The sequence below is a fragment of the Protopterus annectens genome, chromosome 7.part0 (assembly GCF_019279795.1).
Source record: "Protopterus annectens isolate FY-2018-M chromosome 7.part0, PAN1.0, whole genome shotgun sequence".
Taxonomy (NCBI): domain Eukaryota; kingdom Metazoa; phylum Chordata; order Ceratodontiformes; family Protopteridae; genus Protopterus; species Protopterus annectens.
The window spans coordinates 1,061,764,722-1,061,788,050 of NC_056739.1; the positions used below are offsets into that span (position 1 = coordinate 1,061,764,722).

Here is a 23,329-nt window from a genome sequence, read left to right on the forward strand (position 1 = left end):
ATATTTAGATATGTTACCAATACATGTAACCCACACGAATTGCAGAAGGAGTCATTTCTGGGCACATTGCAGGTGCTGCGAAGAGCACTTTTGGCTGACATCAAAGATTGAAACAATGCTAATTTCATGAACTTTAATAGTACTTTGACTTTGGAATAGGGTCCATTCCAGTCATGGTATTAGAAACCCAAAAGACTTGGAGAAATTAAAAGGGAAAAGCCTACTTATGGCAGTAATAATTTGTATTCAAACAAGCTGACTTGGTGTATTTATTTATTTAGTTAGTTAGTTAGAGTGCATATTTCAAATAAATGTACAATTAGGAAAACCATTTTCAACTCAAAAATCACTCATGTTTATCAAGATTATTTTGTGCTTCTCTCAAGGTATTTCAGCCACTTGTTTAGTCAGCAACACCGACAGGAATTAAAAATATCACAGGCAGGTACAAATATATATCAGACATGAATGTAAAATAAGGCAAAAACAATAAAATACTTAGCATTTGACTAAATATAAGCAAGTCTTGTGGAATTTAATAAGGAAATATATAACTTGTTATAGATGAGTCTCAGGAGATTGGTAATACAACAGATATACTTTCACACTGTGCAATTAACCCCTTGCTTTTGTCACAACAACATACCCTGTGTTGCTGTAGTCTTCATACTACATGAAGGGGCACAGTAGGAGTACACAAGTGCTGTTTTGTGTCAACCTTTACTACATATTCTAAGATTATCATACTTCAGAATTAACAAATGGTTGAAGACCATGCCTTCCATGTACAACTCATCTGGTGACATACCACCCTTAAAGGTACACGATAAATGTGGCAATAAACAATTACATATTTACTCATGATATTTTATTTAGAATAATAGAAATTCTGCAACTATATACCATTATATTATATTAAAACAGGCTGTATGCTCACTTTCCAACTTTGTTCCTTTACTGCAACATACAATATTTGGGAGGGCAGAAAAATATGGAATTATTTAATAAAAAATCCATTTCAAGGCAGTTAAAATTGCCTTCCACAAAAATATTAGATGTTTGAAATTTGAGTAATAGACAATTAAGATATATAACTTTTCACTATTCCACTTTCCACTTCAACTATATTGTCTTTAGAATTGACACAATGAGCCATAGGCAGGCATGTACCAAGTAAGTTATTTTTGCTTATTTTCTGCATTTCATTGGGTAAGCTTTTCTCCAGTTTCCCTTTTAACATATTCCAGTCTTTATTAAATGATAATGTAAAGAAACCAGTGTTCTGTGGATTGAAAGCAGAGGAACAAGCAACTCTGTGATAGCATGGGTACAGAAGAATAAACAATTTCACCAGCTCCTGCAGCCAAACATTAGCATCCTCACATCTTCACACGTAAGATAGAATATAATATTCTATTCCCCAATTCTAGTAATAGTAGCTTGGGACATTTATGGACACGTATTAGAAGAATAATATTTCTGGGCTCAGAGATTAAAGGACATCAGATGGCAATACCTATTGCTAATTGCATGATTTATAATGGGTTGAATGAATTTCAGAGCTGCGTGCTTAACTAGAATGTAGAGAAAAACATTTTCTCTAGACTGATGTTCTGCTTTGATGAGCTTAGATGCAATTCCCTGTAGAGATAATACGGAAGTTTTTTGAGGCAACAATTCTTTATTTTCCTTTTGTGATTCTCAGGGTAGAGCAGCCCTGAGGAAGTGAAAAGGCAAATCTTTTAAGCAGATCTCAGAAATGGTGGTGCAGTACATGCACAGCGAGTTGCTAGGCAACTGAAGAGGAGCTGGAAGTTGATGTGGGGATTGTATCTAGAGTGTAAGCAAATCAGATGACCAGATAAACACTTTTTTTTTTTTTACCACAACCATTTGTTACCCTGTGAGAAAAGAGCAATTATGACTACAAGATTAAATAAGTTATAGTTGTGTGTGAATGAATGACTTAATTTGTTAGGAGAAGATGGATTCTAACTTAACATGATGCATTGGTTTGCAGAATAAAACAGAATGAAATATCAGGTCACTAACTTAGCAGGTATGTATTTAATCTGTTAGTGGGCTTTTTTCAGATTTTATGGATTTCATTTTTTCTATCTATAATGCATGTTAATGAAACATTAAGGTTACCCAACCAGCTCTAGGTTAGTAGAATGCAATGGAGTGAAACATAAGGTCACTGCAGTTGCTAGAAAATTTAATCTATTAAGTGGATTCTTAATTATTTTTGATGTTATGGATTTATTTTAATTTTTCAGTAGATTATTAATGCTTTCAAGTATTTTTGAAGCTCAGTTGTTTGTGTGCAATGGTTGACATTACTCAGGAAATATAATAAATGAAAAAAGAATGTTAACCAGGCATACCAGTTAAAGGTTTAGGTAATCTGCAATATTTTTATCAGTTTGATTGATCACACTTGAACAGTCCTGCATTTGGATTTTCAGGATAGTGTTTGTGTATGTGTGGTCTTGACTGGGGGGGGGCTGCAGTAAGCAATACATGCTCCTAAAAGCACCTACACATAGATTCAGCCACCTGGATCAGTGGACCTGGCTAGATTGCAATAACTTAATTTTGCGTGGATGTGTGACATACTTTTTCTGACCTTTTTAGCACATGCAACTTACATCAGAAGACTGTTAGGTTTATTTTTTGCAGAGCTGCCACAAGTGAATAAGAATCTGTATAATAAAGTATGGTCTCCAGAAACATGCAGTGTCTGGGGTGGGGGAAACTCTGTTTTTGAAGGATACGTACATTGATGAACAAGCTGGGGTAGAGTTTCTGAAACCCTGGCTGTATTCTCAGCCTATACATTCTTGCAACCACTGGAAAATACACAGTTCTATTTTGGTGTAATCATACTGTAATGCAACATTCACGCAACACTGTCAAATTGTTCTGTTTAATACCATTTTGCATGGTGTTTGAGCAAAACTCATATCTGGTATGCCATTCTTTTTTATTTTATATACATTTCATAATTCGCAGAAGGTATGTAGTGGTTAATTTTGTGTTTTCTGTTATTCATATTATTATAAAGGACTATCCATTTTCTTTCATTTGCATATTTTTAATGCCAGACATTTTTTTATCCATCCTGTAATTTTATTTGAAAAATCAAATCATCAGCAACCAATAAATTTGATGATAATCTCTGTCGTGATTTACTGATGGATTCTAAGATTACTCCTCAGTAATTCAGCCTTGGACCCCCATATTAGTTCATAAAACCTGCAGAAGTTTTCATGTGGGAGAACTTTCTGATACTTGGGAATTATTTCCTACCCTTTCCTCTACTCCTGTTTTCAGACCCTGACTCTAGATATTTCTCTTTAAAACATGCTAACTCTTGATGGAGGTTCATAGGTAAGTACTAGGCTAGCTGCTTTTGTGGGCCATTTTAAGTCTTGCAATTTTCCCCTCACAGGTGAGATATAAACCCTGTACCTTCTGTCTGTGTCAACCACCAACCTCCCAAAAATAATAGTTTAGGCCCACTGTCCTCAAAGTCACATATCCGTTCTCTGGAGCCTGGAGGCACAATTTTTTATAACTTTTTTACTGTTTATTTGACTAAAATTGCTGTTTTATTTATTTATTTATTTTTGCTTTTTAAGCAGTTTGGCTATTTAAACATTTGTTCATACATAAATACTAGGCTAGCTACTCTTGTGGGACATTTTAAGCCCAGCCAATTCCCTTCACAAGTGGGAATCAGCCCCTGTATCATCTGTTTGTTAGATAAACACCTTAACCATTATGTTAACCTCCCATCCTGTAAGGTGTTGAGGTCATTGAGTTTATCGGATGTCAATGTTTTCTGACTTGTGAGAGCCATATCTGCTGCAATGAAGTGTGTTTTCAATTTGTCTTTGTAGGATTTTGTTTCAATTACTGTTGCCCATTCTGTGCCAAAGTGTGGCTTGAAATCCTTTTCAATGTAATTGTTCAAAATGTAAATGTTATGCATTCACGTTTTACAATGACATTTACTCCATTTGATTTCTGCTTTTTCTGACTTTTTGCTCCATTTGTTTTTTGTTTCTTTTTCTTTAATAGTTTATATGATGTATGCAGTGACTTTTGCTATGTTGCACATCCCAGCTATTGACCATGCATGCCTGTTTGGCCATGTATATCTCATCACTAGAGATGAAGGTTTATGTCCTATAGTCTGTGGAGTTTAATACAACTCCATGGCAAATTCAAATAAGCAAGTCTGTTTAGACAAATGTAGCAAGTATATATTTGCTTAATCTGATTAGTTCATCATTTATTGCTACTCTCTTTTCTTTTATCTAAGCAGGAATAACAGAAGAACAGGTACAGAATGAAGTGATTCATGTAAATAAAGATAATAAATAATCATTGTAGATAACAACATCTTTGGAAAGACAGTTTTCATTTTAAAACTACATATATGTTTATTTATGATTGCTGCTTTTTCACATGAAATGACATTTATGTACAGATGCTGTTTTAAGCCAACTTTATCCTCCACTGGTAGTGATTGTCAGCAACAGCCCCTTCATATTGACACAGAGCAGCTTTTATATGTTGAAGCCCCTAGAAATTTTAAACATAAAAATATAGTAATATATGGGGTGTCAAGCAAACCACCACAATTAATGACATAATATTCTCAAATGCTGAATGATATATATATACTAGAAACTTTACAATATAACATACAAACTGATCTGAATAATAATAGATTATCAAAATATTTGTATAAAAGTCATTTTTCATTATCTTTAGAATCTTGAGAAGTACCAAATTCTTTAATCAACCCAAGACATTGTTTGGCCTATGTTTCCACCTGAGTTATGACATTTAAGACTACTATAATACCATGATATTGTTAGTAAAAAGGGAGAAATTAAGTCTGAATTCACCCTGATGCATCCACATATTACTGTCTTGGCGCCAAATCAGAGACTGATATATATATTTTTTGTGATTGTCAAGTTTTTCTTATAACACTGCTTCTTAGGTCACTAATGTATTCTACTGCAGTCTGACTTCATGTAAAATGGCTCAAAATTTTATGATACAGTGTAAGGCATCAGACTAATAATGCAGTGGCACTGATGGGGAACTTATTTCACTCCTAAGACTATTTTGGTCCTATAATAGAGGCTTACCCCTCTAAATTTATTTGGCAATATTAGTCCATCTGAAATTTCACTGAGTTCAAATCCAGTTTCTGTATATTACATTGGCCTGTCTCTGACAAAATAAAAAAATATATATGTTTGAAAGCGCTATAAACTGCTGAAGGGATTCTAAAACCATCATGTCTTGACTTGCAGTATATGCTAATGAACTTCATTTAGGATTCTGTTATGCCTGCCATGCAAATTAAAGGTGATTTGTCTATCTTCTGACTCAGTCTTCTGTAATACAGTCTCACCAGTAACGTAACATGCCTTGCACTATTACTGCCAAAGGAGACAAAAATAGTTTGATAGTTGGAACACGTAGTAAATGCTGTGAAGGAGTAATACATCAATTTCTCTAGCTAATGCCACGTCTCAGAATTTATTAAGTAAGGACTGTGCATTCTAAAATGGCAGAATCAACATTTGTTATCTGTCAATAAAATTTATAAAAACAATGTGTTACACATTAGTGGCTATATGAATTTGAGAGGCAAAACTTAAGTAGAAAAACTAGAGAATTCAATCATGTGTACATTGACTATAAAAAAATTGAAAGAGTTAACCTATCACAGACAGAGTACCAGAGGTTAAGTGACTAGTGTATACTGTCTAGTAAAATGATGGTTACTCATACAGAATCGTTCTTATCTGGTATATTAACAAACTGGTAATGTAGTTAGCTATGAGCTGAGAGAGTAAAGTTCATAAACAAGTCCAACAATTAAAGTATGCAGCTGGCCAGTTCTAAAATGAAAGGACCGGGGTACAAACAAGTCTTAAACTGAAGAGCTGCCACAATGAACTGCCAGGTGGATCAATTTCAAGTGTCTTAGAAGTAGCTACTCCCAAGATCAATAATTTAGGTGCCAAAATTTAGAAATTTAAGTATGTTTAGATAAACCCATACACTGCACTATATTGGTGGTAGGCTTAAAATAGTTACATTTTCATTCCCCCCCACATCCTAACAAAGCAGTAATATTTCACTTATATTATTCAGTGTGTCCATTTTGAACAAAACAGCAGCTTGGGTAAAAGATCTGCTGGGGAACATCAGTGCAGAGTAACACTTCATCTTCCTGTAGTTAGCAGACTCCATAAATACAGGCACAGTTAAGTGTTTCGTTGGCGTTCTTGGTTCAGGGTACTGTTGCCTGATGTCCTTGCCCTGCTCCAGGTGTATTTGTTTCAGACATGCTGTGAGTGTTGTATTTCGTTATTCTGAAGGATCCCGTGGGGGCAGGAGGTACAGCATAATTTTCTCCTTTTTGGAAATGAGGAGTGCTGAAGGGTAAAAAAAATATTATGAGAGAATAAGCAAAGTAAACAGTGAATTGTGACATCAGTTTGTTACCATTTGTTCTACATTCAGTCTCTAATGAAAACACAGTCAGCTACTGAAAATACACCAGTTTGATGCAGGTAACACAGGTGAGATGGTGTCTTTACTGATGGCAGGGAGAAATGAGTATGAGAGATTAAGATGGTTAGAAACTAATATGCACATTCTCTGAGGACATTTAGGTGTAGGAACTACGAACTTCAGTATAGAAAAACAGATCCTCATTGCAACTATTTTTTGTTCTGCAGTTGTTTGTAGCAATAGATACAGAATCATGAACAGGATAATAATTTCAGAGGATATAATGAGGTATAACATGAAGAACTTACCATGAGTACACCAGCATTCCAGTCAGCAGAACCAAGAGTAGCGCTAGGAGAACAATGAGGATTGTTGTAACAACAACCATGCCACCAGTCCGCTTTCCAGGCCAGGTATCAATATCTTCCCAAGACTTAGCTATGAGGTAAAGAATGAAAACAAAAGAATACACACGGTGTAAATGCTGTAGTTAGTGTAATCAAAAATTAACTGAGGCCTAAAAAAATTACGATTAGTCTGTACACTAGAAATGACTTAAAGCTTTTGCCTTTTTCTAATTCAATTTCAGACAACTACTTCAATGTATTTCTTTCCTTTTCTTTCTATCTTATCTTGGTTTACTTTTGTAACGCTCTGAGTTTGTCTCATATTTTTTTATTGTCATACTCATTTGACATGTACCCTTTTCTAAGCCATTTCACTTTTTATATCCAGGGAGAGAATAAAAAACACATCAGAAATCTGTAAAATGAAGTATTTCTAATTTTCTGATGTAATGCTTCTTACTTTACTTTCACAGTGTGGTAATTTGGAGTCTGTAAATACTGAAAATGGGATTAAGATTATGAGCTGCAAATGGGTTTCATCCTGCATATGAAATCCATAAAAACTGTAATCCTTAAAAACTGCAGACACTACTTACGTAAATAAAAATTAAGATTTCTCATTCAGTCCCACATTAGTACATGTACAGGTCATCTGTAGCTCACGTGCTGAATGCTAATGAGAGGAGAGGCATATCCTAAGTAGCCATGTGCTCTCACTTCCTATAAATACCTCCAGAAAGGCAGCTATGTGGCTGAGCAGTTCAAGAAATCACTCAGCCTTGTAGATCAGCATCACTGTCCCCACCATGTTGCCAAAAGGCTGTGTTCAGCTAATACTATGACCATGTTATGGGATCATATGGGGGAGCTACTAGACATCAGGGGATGCTCTTAAATGCAAGTGCCACAATGGAACTTACAGCAGTATGGGGATGGGTGTGGTCAGGAAAACCATTAAATACCAGATATACCATATACTGACGTGCAGTAAAGACATCAACATCATTGTGGAGATTGGGGAATGGGGGAACCACTTGATACCAGGGATAAATCAAAGATTAAAGTGCCTTAACTTAATGGCAGCAACAGCACAATGGGTATCGGGGGGGGGCACTAGACAGCATGGATTAGTCTGACTAGATGTGTCATAACAGTACCAACAGCAGTGCAAGAATCATAGGGTGGGGAGATTCAAAAGACCACCAGGATTACTCTTACATGTAAGTGGTGTAATTGCACCAACAGCAGTGTGGAGACTGGGGGTGACTGGATTCACTACACCACCAGGGCAAAATAGATATATGCTGCAATGGCACTTCAACTATTACAGGGGTGGGAGGGACCACTAGAGAGCAGACAGTTTAGGGATGGCTACATGGACTATGGTGCGTGTGCCTGTATGTATGCATGTGTGTGTGTGTGTGTGTGTGTGTGTGTGTGTGTGTGTGTGTGTGTGTGTGTGTGTGTGTGTGTGTGTGTGTGTGTGTGTGTGTGTATAGAAGAATGAGGTGAATGACACTGAGTACAACAGCGGCAGTTTACTACTACAAATGCAGAACAACAATGATCTGCATATTGTGATAGTAAATGCAATTCAGAGACATGCAAAACTGTTGCAGTTAACATATCCATAAGTTGTAAACTGGCACTTTGTAGGAGCAGGGCCTGTCTCATGCTAGAACTTTTAGTGAATTCCTGGATAAATATCAAATGAAATGCAATCAAAACCTCTACATTTTGAACCTTGAATGAATTTATGATATATAAAAGCCTTGAACTGTTTTAGCCAGAATATATAATAAAGGGAAACATAACAGCAAAAAAAATATAACTTAATCTAAAGAATACTAAAGCTGTGTTTAGCACATCAGTTGTCATACACAATGTACAAACTTGCTCATAGCATCGGAGCTACATTCATGGTATCGTGTAATAACCACTTAACATTTCATACCACTAAGCTACTATTTACAGCAAGTACAGAATATTTTTAATAAATAACAGAAATTGCACTGGGCAGCAGTCCACTGCATTTGGCAGTTGTGTTGTGATAGGTTTTGCAACAGCAGTTAATGCATGCCATACAGGACATACTAGCAAATCACAACACAATAAACACAGAGGGAACAAATAAATTAAACAAGAAAATTGCATTTACAGTTATCATTTTGACATAAGCCATCACCCATTTTGGGGGGTGGGGTGAGCTTTGCCTCCCATACCACAGCTAATAAATATATTACGTTTGAGACCGTAACACCTCAAAGGCATAGCAAACACTCATTTTCTAGCAAAAATCAACATTCCTTGAGACTCATTACCAATCCTGTAGGATTCTGTGAAGCCTACACAATGGCAAACCATTAGTGTGATGAGTAGCAGCACTCAGTGAATATGCATGCTGCTCATCGTGGTTATACACTCATAAGCACCTTTTCCTGGCCAGTAGAAGTGTTAGTAGCCTTGAAAATGTGCAGGGAGTGAAGCATGAACACACAACGTAAGCTAAACGGATTGCCTGTTGACCAACCTATTATGCAAGCATGCTCAGACAGCTTATACACAGTAAGTCAAGTTGATTAAAGAATTAAGATGCAGGGGACATTTAATTGGGAGAATGTATGCAGAATATAATGGTATTTGTGCAGAAATAAATAAGAGGGGAGAGTAAATAGAGAAAATGTACTCAGATAATTTAGTCAAGTATATTTATGTCACATAAAACATTTTAAAAATAAATAATTCCATAGTGATGTAATATAATTAATCCTGTTCATAATTCTTAGCCCATGAACATAACTAAAAATGGGCATGCTAACAAAGGATGTGAGAGGGACAGAATGCAACATTGTAACAAATGGGAGTAGACAATACTAATGTTGATAAAATGCTGAACTGAGATAACAGCAAGGACATTAGATACATTAGTGACTATTTGCATACACTGCACCTACTGATTATGACATGTATACACAGGGACTGTATTTGTGATAACTAACAATATTACTGCATTCTCCACTTCATCATGTTTAAACAGGAAAAATGAGCCCTACAGCTGTTGTGTCATGCATCATAGGATCATAGGAAGTTACTAGGCTATTGGCCTCGAGGCCCTTATAAGCCTAGCCAAGAGTTTAGCCTATGCATAGACAAATCAGCACCCGATACCCATGTCCAGCAGGGACACTGGTGAAATCTCAGGGATGTATTTTCTATTTCACATCCAGTTATCCAGCTTGTACTTAAAAAGGGGTAAAGAGGCACTCTGCTTGACATGGAGAGGGAGTCTATTCCATAGATGGGGGAGTCTCTGGGACACAAATCTGTCCCACCAGCAAGTCCTATTGATGTCACAGTCCAGGTTGAGGCCATGTGTGCGGGTTACTCGAATGGAGCTTGACTTGCGGACATGCAGCAGTCCCATCAAGGCAGGATCCGAGATTGCCTTGTATGCCAGACAGAGGTCACCTCTGAGGAGTCTGTATGAAACAGAGTAGAGGGATAGGGCTTTTAGCCTATCAGTGTATGGCAGATTTTTGAGGCCCTGGATTCTGCTGGTGAGGAACCTCTGTCGTCTCCCCAGCTGCTGCATGTGCTTTGTGAGGTACATGCCGAATGGGGCGTTGTACTTAATAATGGGCCTTATAAGGGAAGAATACAGGGATGTTATGACCTCTTGTCCCTGGATGAGATACCCTTACTTATGAGGTGGGCCATGTAGAAAGCTTTCCATACAGTGGAAGTAACATGGTGGTCAAAAGTCAGGCGACTATCAATTTGGGTGCCCAAATCCCTTATGACTGACTGTGTGCTTAGAACATTGTTATTAATGTGATAATTTGTGGTGACATCTCTCTCTTCCCAAAGGGGATTTGTTTGTTTCTTTCGGCTTTTCCCAGTTAGGAGTCGCCACAGTGGAACTCCGGTCCGCTAATAATTGGTAGTGGATTTTTACGTACCGGGTTACCAGCCCTGATGCACAACCTTCACGTATGCCTCCACAAAGAAGATGCTCTAGCTGAGAATCGAACGGGACAACGTCTTGCTATGAGGCGACAACGCTACCGCATCACCACCACCGCAGTACCTCTCCCCAAAGGGGATGATGATGCTTTTTTTGTATTCAGCTTGAAGTCATGTTTCTGGCACCAGTAATTTGTTTGAGTGAGACCCTTTTGGAGGATGTCCATGTCACTAGGGGAATTCATGACAACTCCCAACTTGCAGTCATCTGCAAACTTGATCAGCCATAGCCCACTGGTTTGGCCTGCACCTCAGAAAAGTATATCCCAGACAACAGAGGCCCCAAGTCCAAACCCTGGGTTACACCATTTGATACGGGTCTACTGCTTGAGGTCGCTTCCCCTATTTTGACTAGGTGGGTTCTATCAGTGAGTCAATTGGCTACCCACCTGGTAACATATGGATTGATGCCTAGTTGGGAGAGTTTATTTATTATGCCCAAGCAGGGAATAGTATTGAAGGCTTTGAACAGGTCAAAGTAGGCAGTGTGCACTGTCTTCCCCTCATTCATGACTTTGGTGACTGTCTCAAAAAAGTTGACAAAATTTAACAGACATGACCTCCCCTTGATGAAGCCAAACTGTGTGGGCTCGAATGTTTGGAGGTTGCCAATGCCCTTGTTAATGAGGTCCATGATAATCTATTCCATGGCCATGCAGATCAGACTAGTTAGGCTGATGAGTCTATAATTTCCCAGATCAGTGGATGCTCCACCTTTGTGTAAAGGGATGATAGTGGCTGTCCTCCACTCAGCTGGGACAAAAACCGGTGCTCAGGCTTTGGTTGAATAGGGTGCATAATGGTGCTGCAAGTTCCTGCCTGAATTCATGTAGGATGCAGCCTGGAATGTTATCAGGTCCCATGGAGGCTGTATTTTTTTGTCTTTAAGAGAGCAGTGATTACCTGATCCCTAGATATAAGGTGTAGGGGGCAGGTACTGGGAATATCATGATTTACTGATGGGGGGTCAGAGGGGTGAAATTTTTGCTGAATCTGTCAGCCAGCAAGTTTGCTATAGCTACGGCATTTGTATATATGGTGTCCTTGACCACCAGTTCTGAACAGATCTGGGTGCTACCTTTGAGATTATGGACATATGTGAAGAAGGCCTTATGATTGTCTCTAGTAGATGTGGCCAGTTTGGACTTGAAGTTTCCTTTGGAGGATTTTCACTAGTGCTCTTATTTGCTTGTTTAGGCTAAGGAGAAATTGCTTCATGTTGGGTACCTGCTCCTTCTTGGTCCTGGACAGCAATTTTTTTCTTTTGTTATAGAGTTTATTTATTGCAAATGTCCACCAGACAGGTTTACTCTTCCTTGTAGAGGATGATTTGTCCTGTCAGGTATTCTTGATTCCATGCATCTATATAAATGTTCGTAAAGTAATTTGGTATAGTTTTGGATACTGGTGCCAGTTCCTTGAGAGGGGGAGGGGGGTGTGAAGCTGTATATACCATCCCTCAGGAGGCTGTAATCAGCTTTGGAGAAGTTTTTTTTATTGACCCTAGCTAGAGGGGAGGATGGGGGAGATGATGACTTTGAACGTGACCGCTTCATGGTTGGATCTTACAAAGGAGGATGATACTGCAGGGATCCTACAGTGGTTACTCATGCTGGTTAATACCAAGTCCAAGATATTATCACCTCTTGTGGGGTTATCAACTAGCTGTTACAAAGCATTTGCATTGACAAAATTGAGGAATCTCTGGGCATTTGTGTTCTGGCAAGATTAGTTCTTCCAGTCTATGTTTGGTTAATTAAAGTCACCCAGGATCAGGGTAAAGGGTTGAATTTTGATAGATTTGAAGAGGTCTAGATTGGCAGTTTGGGCATCTTGGGTCAGATTTGGAGGCCAGTAGCTAGCTATGATTTGTATAGAGGTCTTGTCAATAGTTAACAACTGCACCTGGTGTGTCTCCTGTGCGTCATACTGTTTGACCAGCCTGGAGGTGTCTATATCAGTAATACATATTGAAACTCCACCTCTTTTGGCTTTACTACCCACAGTTTGGGGTCTGAATGTATGATAGGATGAGTAACCAGGTAAGGCTGGGTTGCTCTCCACAGCTTTGAACCAGGTTTCTGTGACTGCACAGATGTCAGTATTTTCCAGGGTTAGGAATGCTTGCATTGAGTGCAGTTTCATATTTAGACTCCTACTATTTAGCAGCATGACCTTTAGTTGTCAGAAAAAGATATGTTCTTGCCATTTATTGTCATTTGGCAATTCATAGAAAAGGGGTGTATTACCTTGAAACTTGTATTAGACAAGCATGTGCCGTATATTCATGCACATCTTAAACAGTAATATAATAACACTCAAAATATACAAGTGACAAATCACTACACGGATCTGAGACATTCATACTTCTCAACTGTCCAGATTTTCACAGAATGTCCAGATTTTTGCCTCATATTTTTGGTCTGTTTCTTATAAAACTGCAGTGTTCTGGCAAATCTTTAGCAAATCATTGAAGACTGAAGTCAGACAATAATGAAAGACATTTGAGTTTCAGACTTCATACTCTTCAGAAAATTCATGCTAATGCAAAACCTGTTATTCTGTCAACATTCTAAGTATGTAAGAGTAATATTTAAAAAGTGTCCCAATTTTTGGGCCTATGTCCTCCCATTATTAATAGCTTTGCCTAGATTTCATTCTCTAAGCACTTGAGAGGTATGGAGACATTCTGAAATTCAAGGTCTCCATTCATAAATGGAGCACATCTATCAAGTTCTAACATAGGCCCAACCAAACTTTATGATGATCTTGCATCATGCCGTAAAGTAAAGAATATTATGCAAACCCTCATGTCCTACAAACCTCTGCAATGTGAAGAAAAGAATTTCAGTAATACATAAATGTTTGGTTGAAGACATGCATTACAGAACATTATTATTTAGAAATTAAGTAATGCCTTTGAAATATCAATGACATACTCAACATTTGCATCTTGCCAGACTCAAACATATGCTAGGGCAGATATCAGAAAGCTGTGTATCAACCTTTGATGCCACAGAAATATATATATATACTGTGTGTGGCATGATGGATACACCTGAAGGGCTTACAGCACTTTCTTATTGTAATGGGTATGGCTCCCCTTCCTTGTAGGGTGATGCCTTAAAAACGTGGTCCTTTGACTGTTCCATAAATACTTTTTTTGCAGAAGTGACTCCTGTCTGACACAGTTGTCTAACAGACAGATGTTACCTGATTCAAACTCCTGCCTATCAAGCTACACACAGAGCTGTATATTGACTGCATCTTCCACAGGATGTAGCGATGGAGCTTGTCAAAAATAACTGAAATTAATATGTGAAGTAAGAAAGGACATTTGATGATAATTTGTACAATATTATTGCCAGAATAATGACAATGAGGTAACTAGGTTAATGTTCACACAACTGTGAGCAGGGTAATATCAATGTTTCTTGGCATAAAAAGCTCTTGTTTTGAACACACACTGTTTCAGAACTGATCCATACTCTTTCTGTGTAGATATGCTTTACAAGTCATTACTGAATACATGTGTCACAGGAGCACTCATACCATGACATTTGCAGAACAACTGTTTCACTGCCGGGAAATTACAAAATGAGTTTATATTTCTTTGTCCAAAGTAAAAATTGATAATAATAATAATACATTCATGCAATGTTGTTTATTTAACACCAGTACATACTATAATGTTGCCATTTGCTGAAACTGAACAGTAAACTATGTAAGTACACACACTAACGACATGTATATGAATCACATGCACCTTAGTGGAAGTCTCTACATAGCTGTGAGACTCCACCTATGTGAAGTCAATGCATCATATGATTGTGTTGCAAATGGTTTGTATAATGTAAAAGGGATGGGGGAGGCCTTTCCCACTTAAATTGCACACATTATTACAGCTGTGGATGTCATTCATGCATGACAGCATAAGGACTTATGTAATGGCAAAAGCTACAAGATATTATGAAGAATGAATGTGGGTTTTCAACACCTGATTATGTAATGACAAAAGCTACAAAATATTATGAAGAATGAATGTGCCATGGAACAATTATTACTAAAACTGTGCAAGATATCTGGTATTTGAAACTGTGCCATCATGTTATTGCTGCAAGTGAAGAGTGTCCCTGTAATTTCTTTAAAATACTGTTTCTAGATGTTTGTCACACAACATTACCTGATGCTAGGTATACTCAAACACACATGATGTGTAATGCAGTTGTCACTGTGACAGAAGAATGGCAATCATGCCCAATGTGTGTATGATCACGGATTTGAACACATGCCTTACTAAATCCATAACATACAGAACACTGTCTCGCTTCCTTATGCCACAGGAAAAGCCTTAGCAGCTCTCTTAAGAAAGCCAGATTTTATCCAATGGCATCACTGTTATCAAATAAAGTATTTCTGTGTGAAAAATGAGCAGATTTTCTTGCAATAGGAATCCCCAGCAATACATGTTCACAACAGACAGCTGGGTGATAACATCGTTACCTACACTGTATTCACAATCACACTGATACAAGTGAGTCTAAGGAGTAATGACTGAATCTGAACTGACTACCTGAGATCACAAGGTACAGAACACTGCCTGAGATCACAAGGTACAGAACACTGCCTGTTGGTTTACAGTTGCGACAGTGCACATTTGAATGGATGACATCACCATTGTTTAATATTGTGATGTTCTTCTGAAAAGGAAAGAAGGTGGTTGAAGAACGCAGAAACAATACACAGCCACACATCCTATAGGCAATTAGAAGCCTTCTCTACACAGCATGACAGACAAACACACACTCACAATAGTCAATCATTGCTGGATTCAGACCACCTGACTATTTAGTATGCAGTCCAGACAGCACAGACAACACTACAGGATAAGTCATATTACAGCTGTAATGTAGTTCATTTTTGAAATCATGATGTAATAATTATGATGGAGATCTCTGAATATGTGTCCCAGGTGGGGATGAATCTAGCCTTCAGTAGCATCCTACTTTCACCTTTGATGATGCCACAGTACCAGCAAAAAATGACTGACTTCAACAATTCACTTAGTTTCTGGTGTCACAACAAGGAGATCCAATATCTGTCAGCCTGGGGAGACATGATCAAAAACTTTATTGATCCCCATATCGCCAAACATATTATCAGCTGTCCTGGTCATGAGTTTAAATTTGTAGTGCTAGAACAACTAAATGTGAACTCAATATGGGGTCTGCTATTAGAAAAGAAAGAGCTGTATTGCAGTTAAGGCTTAATGTAGGTAGTTCCCCAGGGCTTAATGAAATTTCTTCTATCACCTGTTTATTAAAACTAAAAGCTTACAGGCAATGAAACTACAGTTTAAGAAAGGTTTTATTATTTTTTTCATTCCACGATTTTAGTTTGAATTTTGAATATTTATTTAGTTTGGAATTGTTATGCTGATTTTTATGAATGGCTTTAACATAGTATTACAGTGTCACTTTAAGAAACGAACCTCAGGAAGTCATGTTACTGTTCACTAGCTTTTAAATTTCCTGTGTTTGCTACCTTGCAACATTTAATCAAGTCTTTTATAATAGATGAGAATAAAGCATTTATTTGTTTTATAAAATAAACAGCAGTGTGTGTTTGCAGGGAAATACATGCATCTGTGTATCATTTTACTATGCTGTCCTAAATTGTGGCAGTTAGACATTAATATGTTAGTACTGTGTAACAGTACTTAACCTGTTTGCCAAAACACTGAGCATTCTTTTAAAATGTAACTATAGCTTAGTTATTTATTAGTTATGTACATCAGGTTTGTCTTCCATTTACTATGTTAGTGTGTTACGCTGCTCTAGTTATACCTGCATTTTCCATTGCTACATAACTGTACCTAACCTATTTAAAACAGCACTGAATAGTTGCATTTTTTTATGTATTTTAATGTTTCACCATTACTCAATTGTTCATTGGCTATATAGATTGTTTTTAATTCCAGTTACTCTGCTACTGTTCTACACTGTTCCTGTTACACCTGCTTAGTGTTTCCTGTGCTATAATCCATTACATAATAATTGGGCTCCATTGCCAGTGTTTTACATTGTTTTGTTGACTGTTGTTTCTCCCTCCAGGTCTTGTTTAAATAAATTTTATCACATCACACTGTCCATTGTATTTGTGCCCTGTTTTGTCCTCTTTTGCATTCTTCTTCTTCTTCTTTTTTTAACTTATGTTGCAATGTTGTTTTGTTTTAATTAATTAATTTATTTATTTTACATTTGTTGACCAGGATTATCCGACTGAGCTAAGAGCCCTTTTTCAATGGAGGCCCAGGGAAAAAATCCCCAACATATTATACAATTTTCATCATAAATTAGCATTAAACAGTAATGTTACAGGATTATTGCAAGGCATTAAGTAGCAATACAATGTTATACAGTGTCAATAATCAGGAGTATAGCATAACTATTTCAAGATGTATAAAAATAAATATGTCATTAAGGTAAGTATAGTTTTGGGGGTAAGTGGTTACAAAAACCCAGTTTTATCATAATGTAGTTGCATAAAGGCAAGACAATTACAATAGAATGTTTTTTTCTTTTTTTCTATAGCTCAATCATGGGTCAGGTAGGAGTTGATACCCATGCAGCCAAGGGGTCACTCAGCAGTCTCCAGGCCTGCCTATCTGCAAGCTGCTAAGTTATCATGTGGAAGGGGATCTGATGGGCTCACTTGTGGCCAACATTGCTGTTTCTCTAGTGGTTGGCATAGATTTCTTATTTTGGAGTGAGACAAAGGGGTCCTTCTGCATCACCCAAAGTGAGGTTCAGAGTCTTGTAAGGATGGAAGTGGACCTGCATCTCAATATGCACATTGCTACTCTGGACAGCCACTTCATGTGACCATTAGGTCATGTAATCTATCTAGCAGTGTGGGTCGGGTGGGCCAAAAGGGAAAACTACCCCAGAGCAAAGTTTTTTTTTTAAGTAAAACCTGATTGCCCTAGCACTCTGTGCAGAGTATAAACTGTAGCAACTGTTTGCCACATTTGTAGCAAGTACTGTGCTACAGTTTAAATGCACAAAAAAAAAACTTTTTTAAATTAAAACCTGAGAAACAAGCAATTTGCTATAAAATAGGATTATTTTTTTATATTATTATAATTTTTTACTCTAACGTAAGGAAGGATGGTTGGGGACAGGACACAGAAAGAAGACCTGATTGGCTAGGGCAGGAGGGAGAATCTGGCAACCTGGTTGGTGTGGCAAAAAAATGAATGGACTTTTTCTTGCTGTCTTGGGGGGGCAACATCACTTACCAGCCTGGTGGGCATGTGCCAGGGATCCATTTTGTATAGGAGACCTCCTTCATAATGCCCCCTAGATTGGGTACTGTCAGCAGGACTGCAGGAGGCATCCTGCAAGTTTTGTAGAAGTCCTTTTTTTCCTTTTTTTTTGCATGGAGAGCTGAGGGGATGGGGTACTGGTTTGTGGGACTAGCACAGGGCACTGGTTAAGCCAGCTATGCTTCTGATGTAGCCAGCCAGCTCCAAGCAGTGCCCCACCTCCCAGAATCAGAGCGTGCCCATGATGTCAGCCCCAAAGGTGACTGATTTCTTTGCTGATTGCACTGTGAACTGATACGGCATCCTCAACCCAAAATATCCTTCCTGTGCTTTTCCCTTTCTTATGCACCCCCCCCATTTATTGTCCATTACTCCATATCACCAGTTATCTACCCTGTATCAGTCTGAATATATCTATGTTGCTGCCTCCCCAGTCAGTATTTTATGTTTGTCTGTCTGCTCCTGTTGCCATTTCTAAATAGACATAGCATATTTTCATGCCCATGCATGTGCATACACACACACACACACACACACACACACACACACACACACACACACACACACACACACACACACACACACACTTATGACTATTTTCTTTGTCTTAGCTGTCTAATAATTAGTTTTTCATTTTTCCTCAAATATTTAATAGCCAGGAACCATTGTTTGTCTAAATCAAAACTATGTGTTTCTTTATTAAAACTGTTAAAAATAATTTCTAATAGTTATTGCTACAACTACTGTTATTTATTGCTGATGTATAGTCGGTGTTTTATCTGCCATTGAAGGCAGTTGCCAAGGCATAATTGAAATAAAGTTTTTAGTGTCGGGTGAAGTTGTAATACTTATTAATTACACTGGCATTGTCTGGTTTTCTATTACAGATTTTGCTGAAAAGCAATGGTGTCAACAATTTTGACACCTAACATTACAAAAAATGGCTTCTGTTGCCTAAATCTATCCCCGACCTTTAGAACATATAAAATGTAATATTTTAATATCATAAAGCCTTTAATGAGGTTACTGTTGGTGTTGAACAGTCTTGCTCAGAAAGAAGTTACCAATGTTTTCATCATCCCTATTCAATACTTTGAGTGAAAATGTGGATTTCAAGTTTTCATTTTACCTCCTTTATTCTAGAGGTGTGTTTTATACTGAAAGCTGAGGCTAGAACACTTAGAAAAATAAGGGGAACCCAGTTGTGCTTTAGTACTTTGAAAACTTGTAAATATTTCTTTATTAGAATATTTTAGACTGGCATGACACCTCAAGGTAACATTTGTGCAGCTGATGATCAGTACTGAAATTTGCTCCAGGCTCATCATCTACATTATATTATTAAGGTTATTCTGAGGATTAACTTTTTATTCACATATGCACATTTTAGATTTTACAGATATTGGTCTAAAATTGATCCATTAGTTTGGAACCTGAGAATTTATCTAGAGAATGCACTGTCCTTTGATCGTCACATATCCACTATAGTAAGAACGTATTATTTTCATTGCACAGCTTATTTATAAGGGTATGGTGTTAGTATCCAGGGATGTGATATTTCCATTGTATTTTGTACTCACTGGTCTAATCATTGAGTATAATGCTCCCCTTGATAACTACCTGTCCAAACAGTTGATACAACAGAGATGCTCACAGTGCTTTCTTACTAAGAAAGTAAAGGACCTAAATCATAAATAATATGCAGAACATTTCAAAGTACTGTCCTTCATCTTGGTGTCATACAGGCTATTGAGAGGCAATCTCCTCCTCAAGCAGAGAGTCTCAACACACACTGTCTTGTCAGACCTACTGCACATCTGCAAGTCTGATGGGGGCATTAACACCCACTAAAGAGATCTAAATATCTTTTGCCTCATAAATAGAACATGTTGGACGATAGCTATGTATCACAGAAAATAGTCTTCTTCTCCAAATAAAGAAATTACTGCCATTACACTATTCAGAAATAACTCCAATGAATACATGGGTAACTGCAAATTCACACCTAGTTCAGCATCATTGTCCACCATGCACAACAGCAATATGTATATATATATATATATATATATATATATATATATATATATATATATATATATATATATAGATGCATATTCGGCATCCTAGGTCCTTTAACAGACGATTCTTGACCATAACTAAATCCAACAAAAGAGCTGGACAATGTCTCTTTTCCCATGGTATTGACAAACTTTGGAATGCACTCTCTCAATATTGCTCAACTAGACTCTTTAAAAAATTAAAATTTGCACTAAAATAACACTATCTCAATAAACTTGTCCATTCTTGTAGTCATATTATTAAAGCACCTTAAATGTTTTGGCCACTATACTCCACAAATACTTTTACTAACTTAATATAGTTGCAATTTACACAATTCGTCTTTGTATCCAATCTCTCTTGCATTCTTTATTTCTGTGGCTGAATAAACAAAATTGATTAAACAGTGTTCTTATTTATGAGAATATACAAACAGAATTACTAAAAATTTAACACACTGAGTTTATTTTCTTGTATTGTATACCTCTATAATATGTATTTGTCTTGTATATCTACTTCAATTTATATTGTGTAAAAACTTTCTTCGACTTTCAAAGTTAAGCTGATGTTATGTAAAAATTTCTGTGATTGTATGGAGATTTTCTCCCCGGGCCTCCACTGAAAATGGGTCGTTGAGCCCAGTGGGTTTTCCCAGTCAACAAATGTCAATACATAAATAAATAAACAAATAAATGTTAATGTTCTGCTCAGATATGGATTATTTGTTTTCTAAATTTAATAGCTAAAAACATAATGGGGAAAGTATGACTGGGCTTCTAAATATCCTTATGAATCTATAGTCTGCTAGGTACCTATGAACCTATTAACATGAGAACTTATGAACATCAGTACTAGAAAGCAACCTTGCATGAATAGTTGACATTGTGCTGATTTTATCATACAATCACAGACAGTATTACATATAAGACTGAAGGGCAAGTGTCTTCAGTTTCTGGTGTTACATTAAAATATGCTTAGTACACATTGCTGATTGCCTTGTGCTTTTGTGAATTGAAATTAATTCTTAACTTTAAACATTTAGAAAAGGGCATGTACATTTTCAACATATATGTCCTAATGTTAATGTAATCATTAATATAGTTATTCTACCTGCTTAGAATGTCCAAGTAGTATGCTTGTCATTGATTTTGCTTAGAGTAATTGATTATCCTAATTATATGTTATTTGTAATTGTATAGCATGCTAACATCTGCCGAACTCTATACAGTTTGGAATTTATCTGTCAGAACTCAGTGCCCCTCTGTAACCCAGGGTTCACAAAAACCTGTGTGTGGAATTGTTCACAGAGATTGTGTACAACCATGTAAATGGCTGTATAGAGACTACGGTACTAGAAGTAAGCCCAAAACAAACTCTAGAAACAAACCACACTGGTAAAATCATAACCTTAATAGGGTATATAACAAAAAGAAAAAACGTTATGGATAAAATAAGGAACAGCAACTCCCATAATCATAGGAGCTCTCTAATTAAATTAAACAGGGAAGTAAGAGGACTACTTAAGTCCAACAAGGCCAATTACAATGTCAAGATAATCTCACAGGCAAATCAATACTACAAGCCTTCTACAGCTATGATTGAAACCTCAAAGGCAGCACACATCACTGGGCCAAATTAGTATTCAGTGGTGTCAGTTTCACTGAGCAGAACAACATAGCAAATTTTCTGGCTGACAAATTCAGCTCAAGCTTTACCCCTGTCTTCTTCCTGCCTCCCTCCCATGAAATGCCTACTAGCGTACCCCCCCCCCACTATTAACATGAAACAGGTCCTCATGGAGCTGACAAAGACATAGCATTCTGTGGGCCCCAACAATATCCTGGTATTCCTTCTAAATATCTGGAAACATGACATATCAGGATCACTTGAGTCACTTTTCAACTACAGCCTCTAAACAGGTTTTATACCTTGAGAATGGAGGAAGCCATTGTTTATTCCACTTCACAAGGATGAACCATCAACGACCCCAGAAACTACAGACCTATTATGACTAGTCTAAAATGCAAAGCCATGGAACAATTTATCATGGAATTGATCAAAACAGACAGAGGTAACCTGCAGACACTCAACCCAACCCAGTCTGGCTTTGTCAAGGGAAGATCATGCCTATTAAATTTGGTGAATCTCTTTGAGAAGGTCACCAAGGTAATGGATGAGGGGAAAATGATGCATGCCACCTACCTGGACAAGGCTATGGCATTCAATACAATATTACACTCAGGTATAGTTGTCAAACTCGCTGAACTGGGCATAAACACCTACATAACTCACTGGATTGTCAGCTAGCTCACAGTCAGGACCTAGGAATTCAGGATTAGTGATAACACCTCCACTAAGGGATCGGTCACCAGTGGGGTACCTCAGGGCTCCATGCTGGAACTGCTCCCATTTGCCATCTACTTCTCAGATGTAAAGGCTAATGTCAAAGGCTTTTGGCTAACTAAGTTCACAGATAAACTGCAAATTGGGAACCATCACAGATTCCTCCCTTGACAGAAACATCTTACAAAAGGGTCTAACACAGACAAATGGCTGGTGCAAAGTCATGGACTAAAACTCAATGCCAAGAAATACATTATAGTGTATTTTGGGAAAACTGCCACCCAAGCTAATTACTTCATCTATTATAAGACACCTCTAAGAGTTAACCCCATAATCAGGGATCTGGGAACATGTGTAGACAGTAATATGTCCTTTGACCAACATGTGGCTAAGGTAGGAAAAAAGTCATTCTATGTCACCCAGCTTGTAAGTAAGGACACTGCATTGTCCAAGGAAGTCATAGTACCACTTTATTTGGCCCTTATTATAGTGCCCCATTCAGCATATACCCAACCAGCCATATACAACAGCTGGAATAACCACAAAAGTTCCTTACAGGGAGAATCCAAGGTATGAACACATTGTCCTATAAGGGTCACCTTAAAGCCCTTTCTCTATATTCTATCTCATATAAGTTACTGAGGAAATGATCTGTGCCTGGCATTCAAGGCATCCTCTG

The 23,329-nt window shown here is 37.4% G+C and overlaps 1 protein-coding gene across 1 annotated transcript in view; it reads right to left on the bottom strand.

Moving 5' to 3' along the window:
* Positions 1-1,187: 1,187 nt before the first annotated feature.
* Positions 1,188-23,329, bottom strand: part of LOC122806859 (uroplakin-3b-like) — a 157,643-nt gene continuing 135,501 nt past the window's right edge. Inside the window, exons 5-6 of the mRNA XM_044077619.1 lie at positions 6,861-6,990; positions 1,188-6,473 (exon numbers count right to left, since the gene is read on the bottom strand). Of these exons, the coding sequence (XP_043933554.1) occupies positions 6,329-6,473; positions 6,861-6,990 (275 nt within the window). The 3' untranslated portion in view covers positions 1,188-6,328. The remainder of the gene's footprint in view (positions 6,474-6,860; positions 6,991-23,329) is intronic.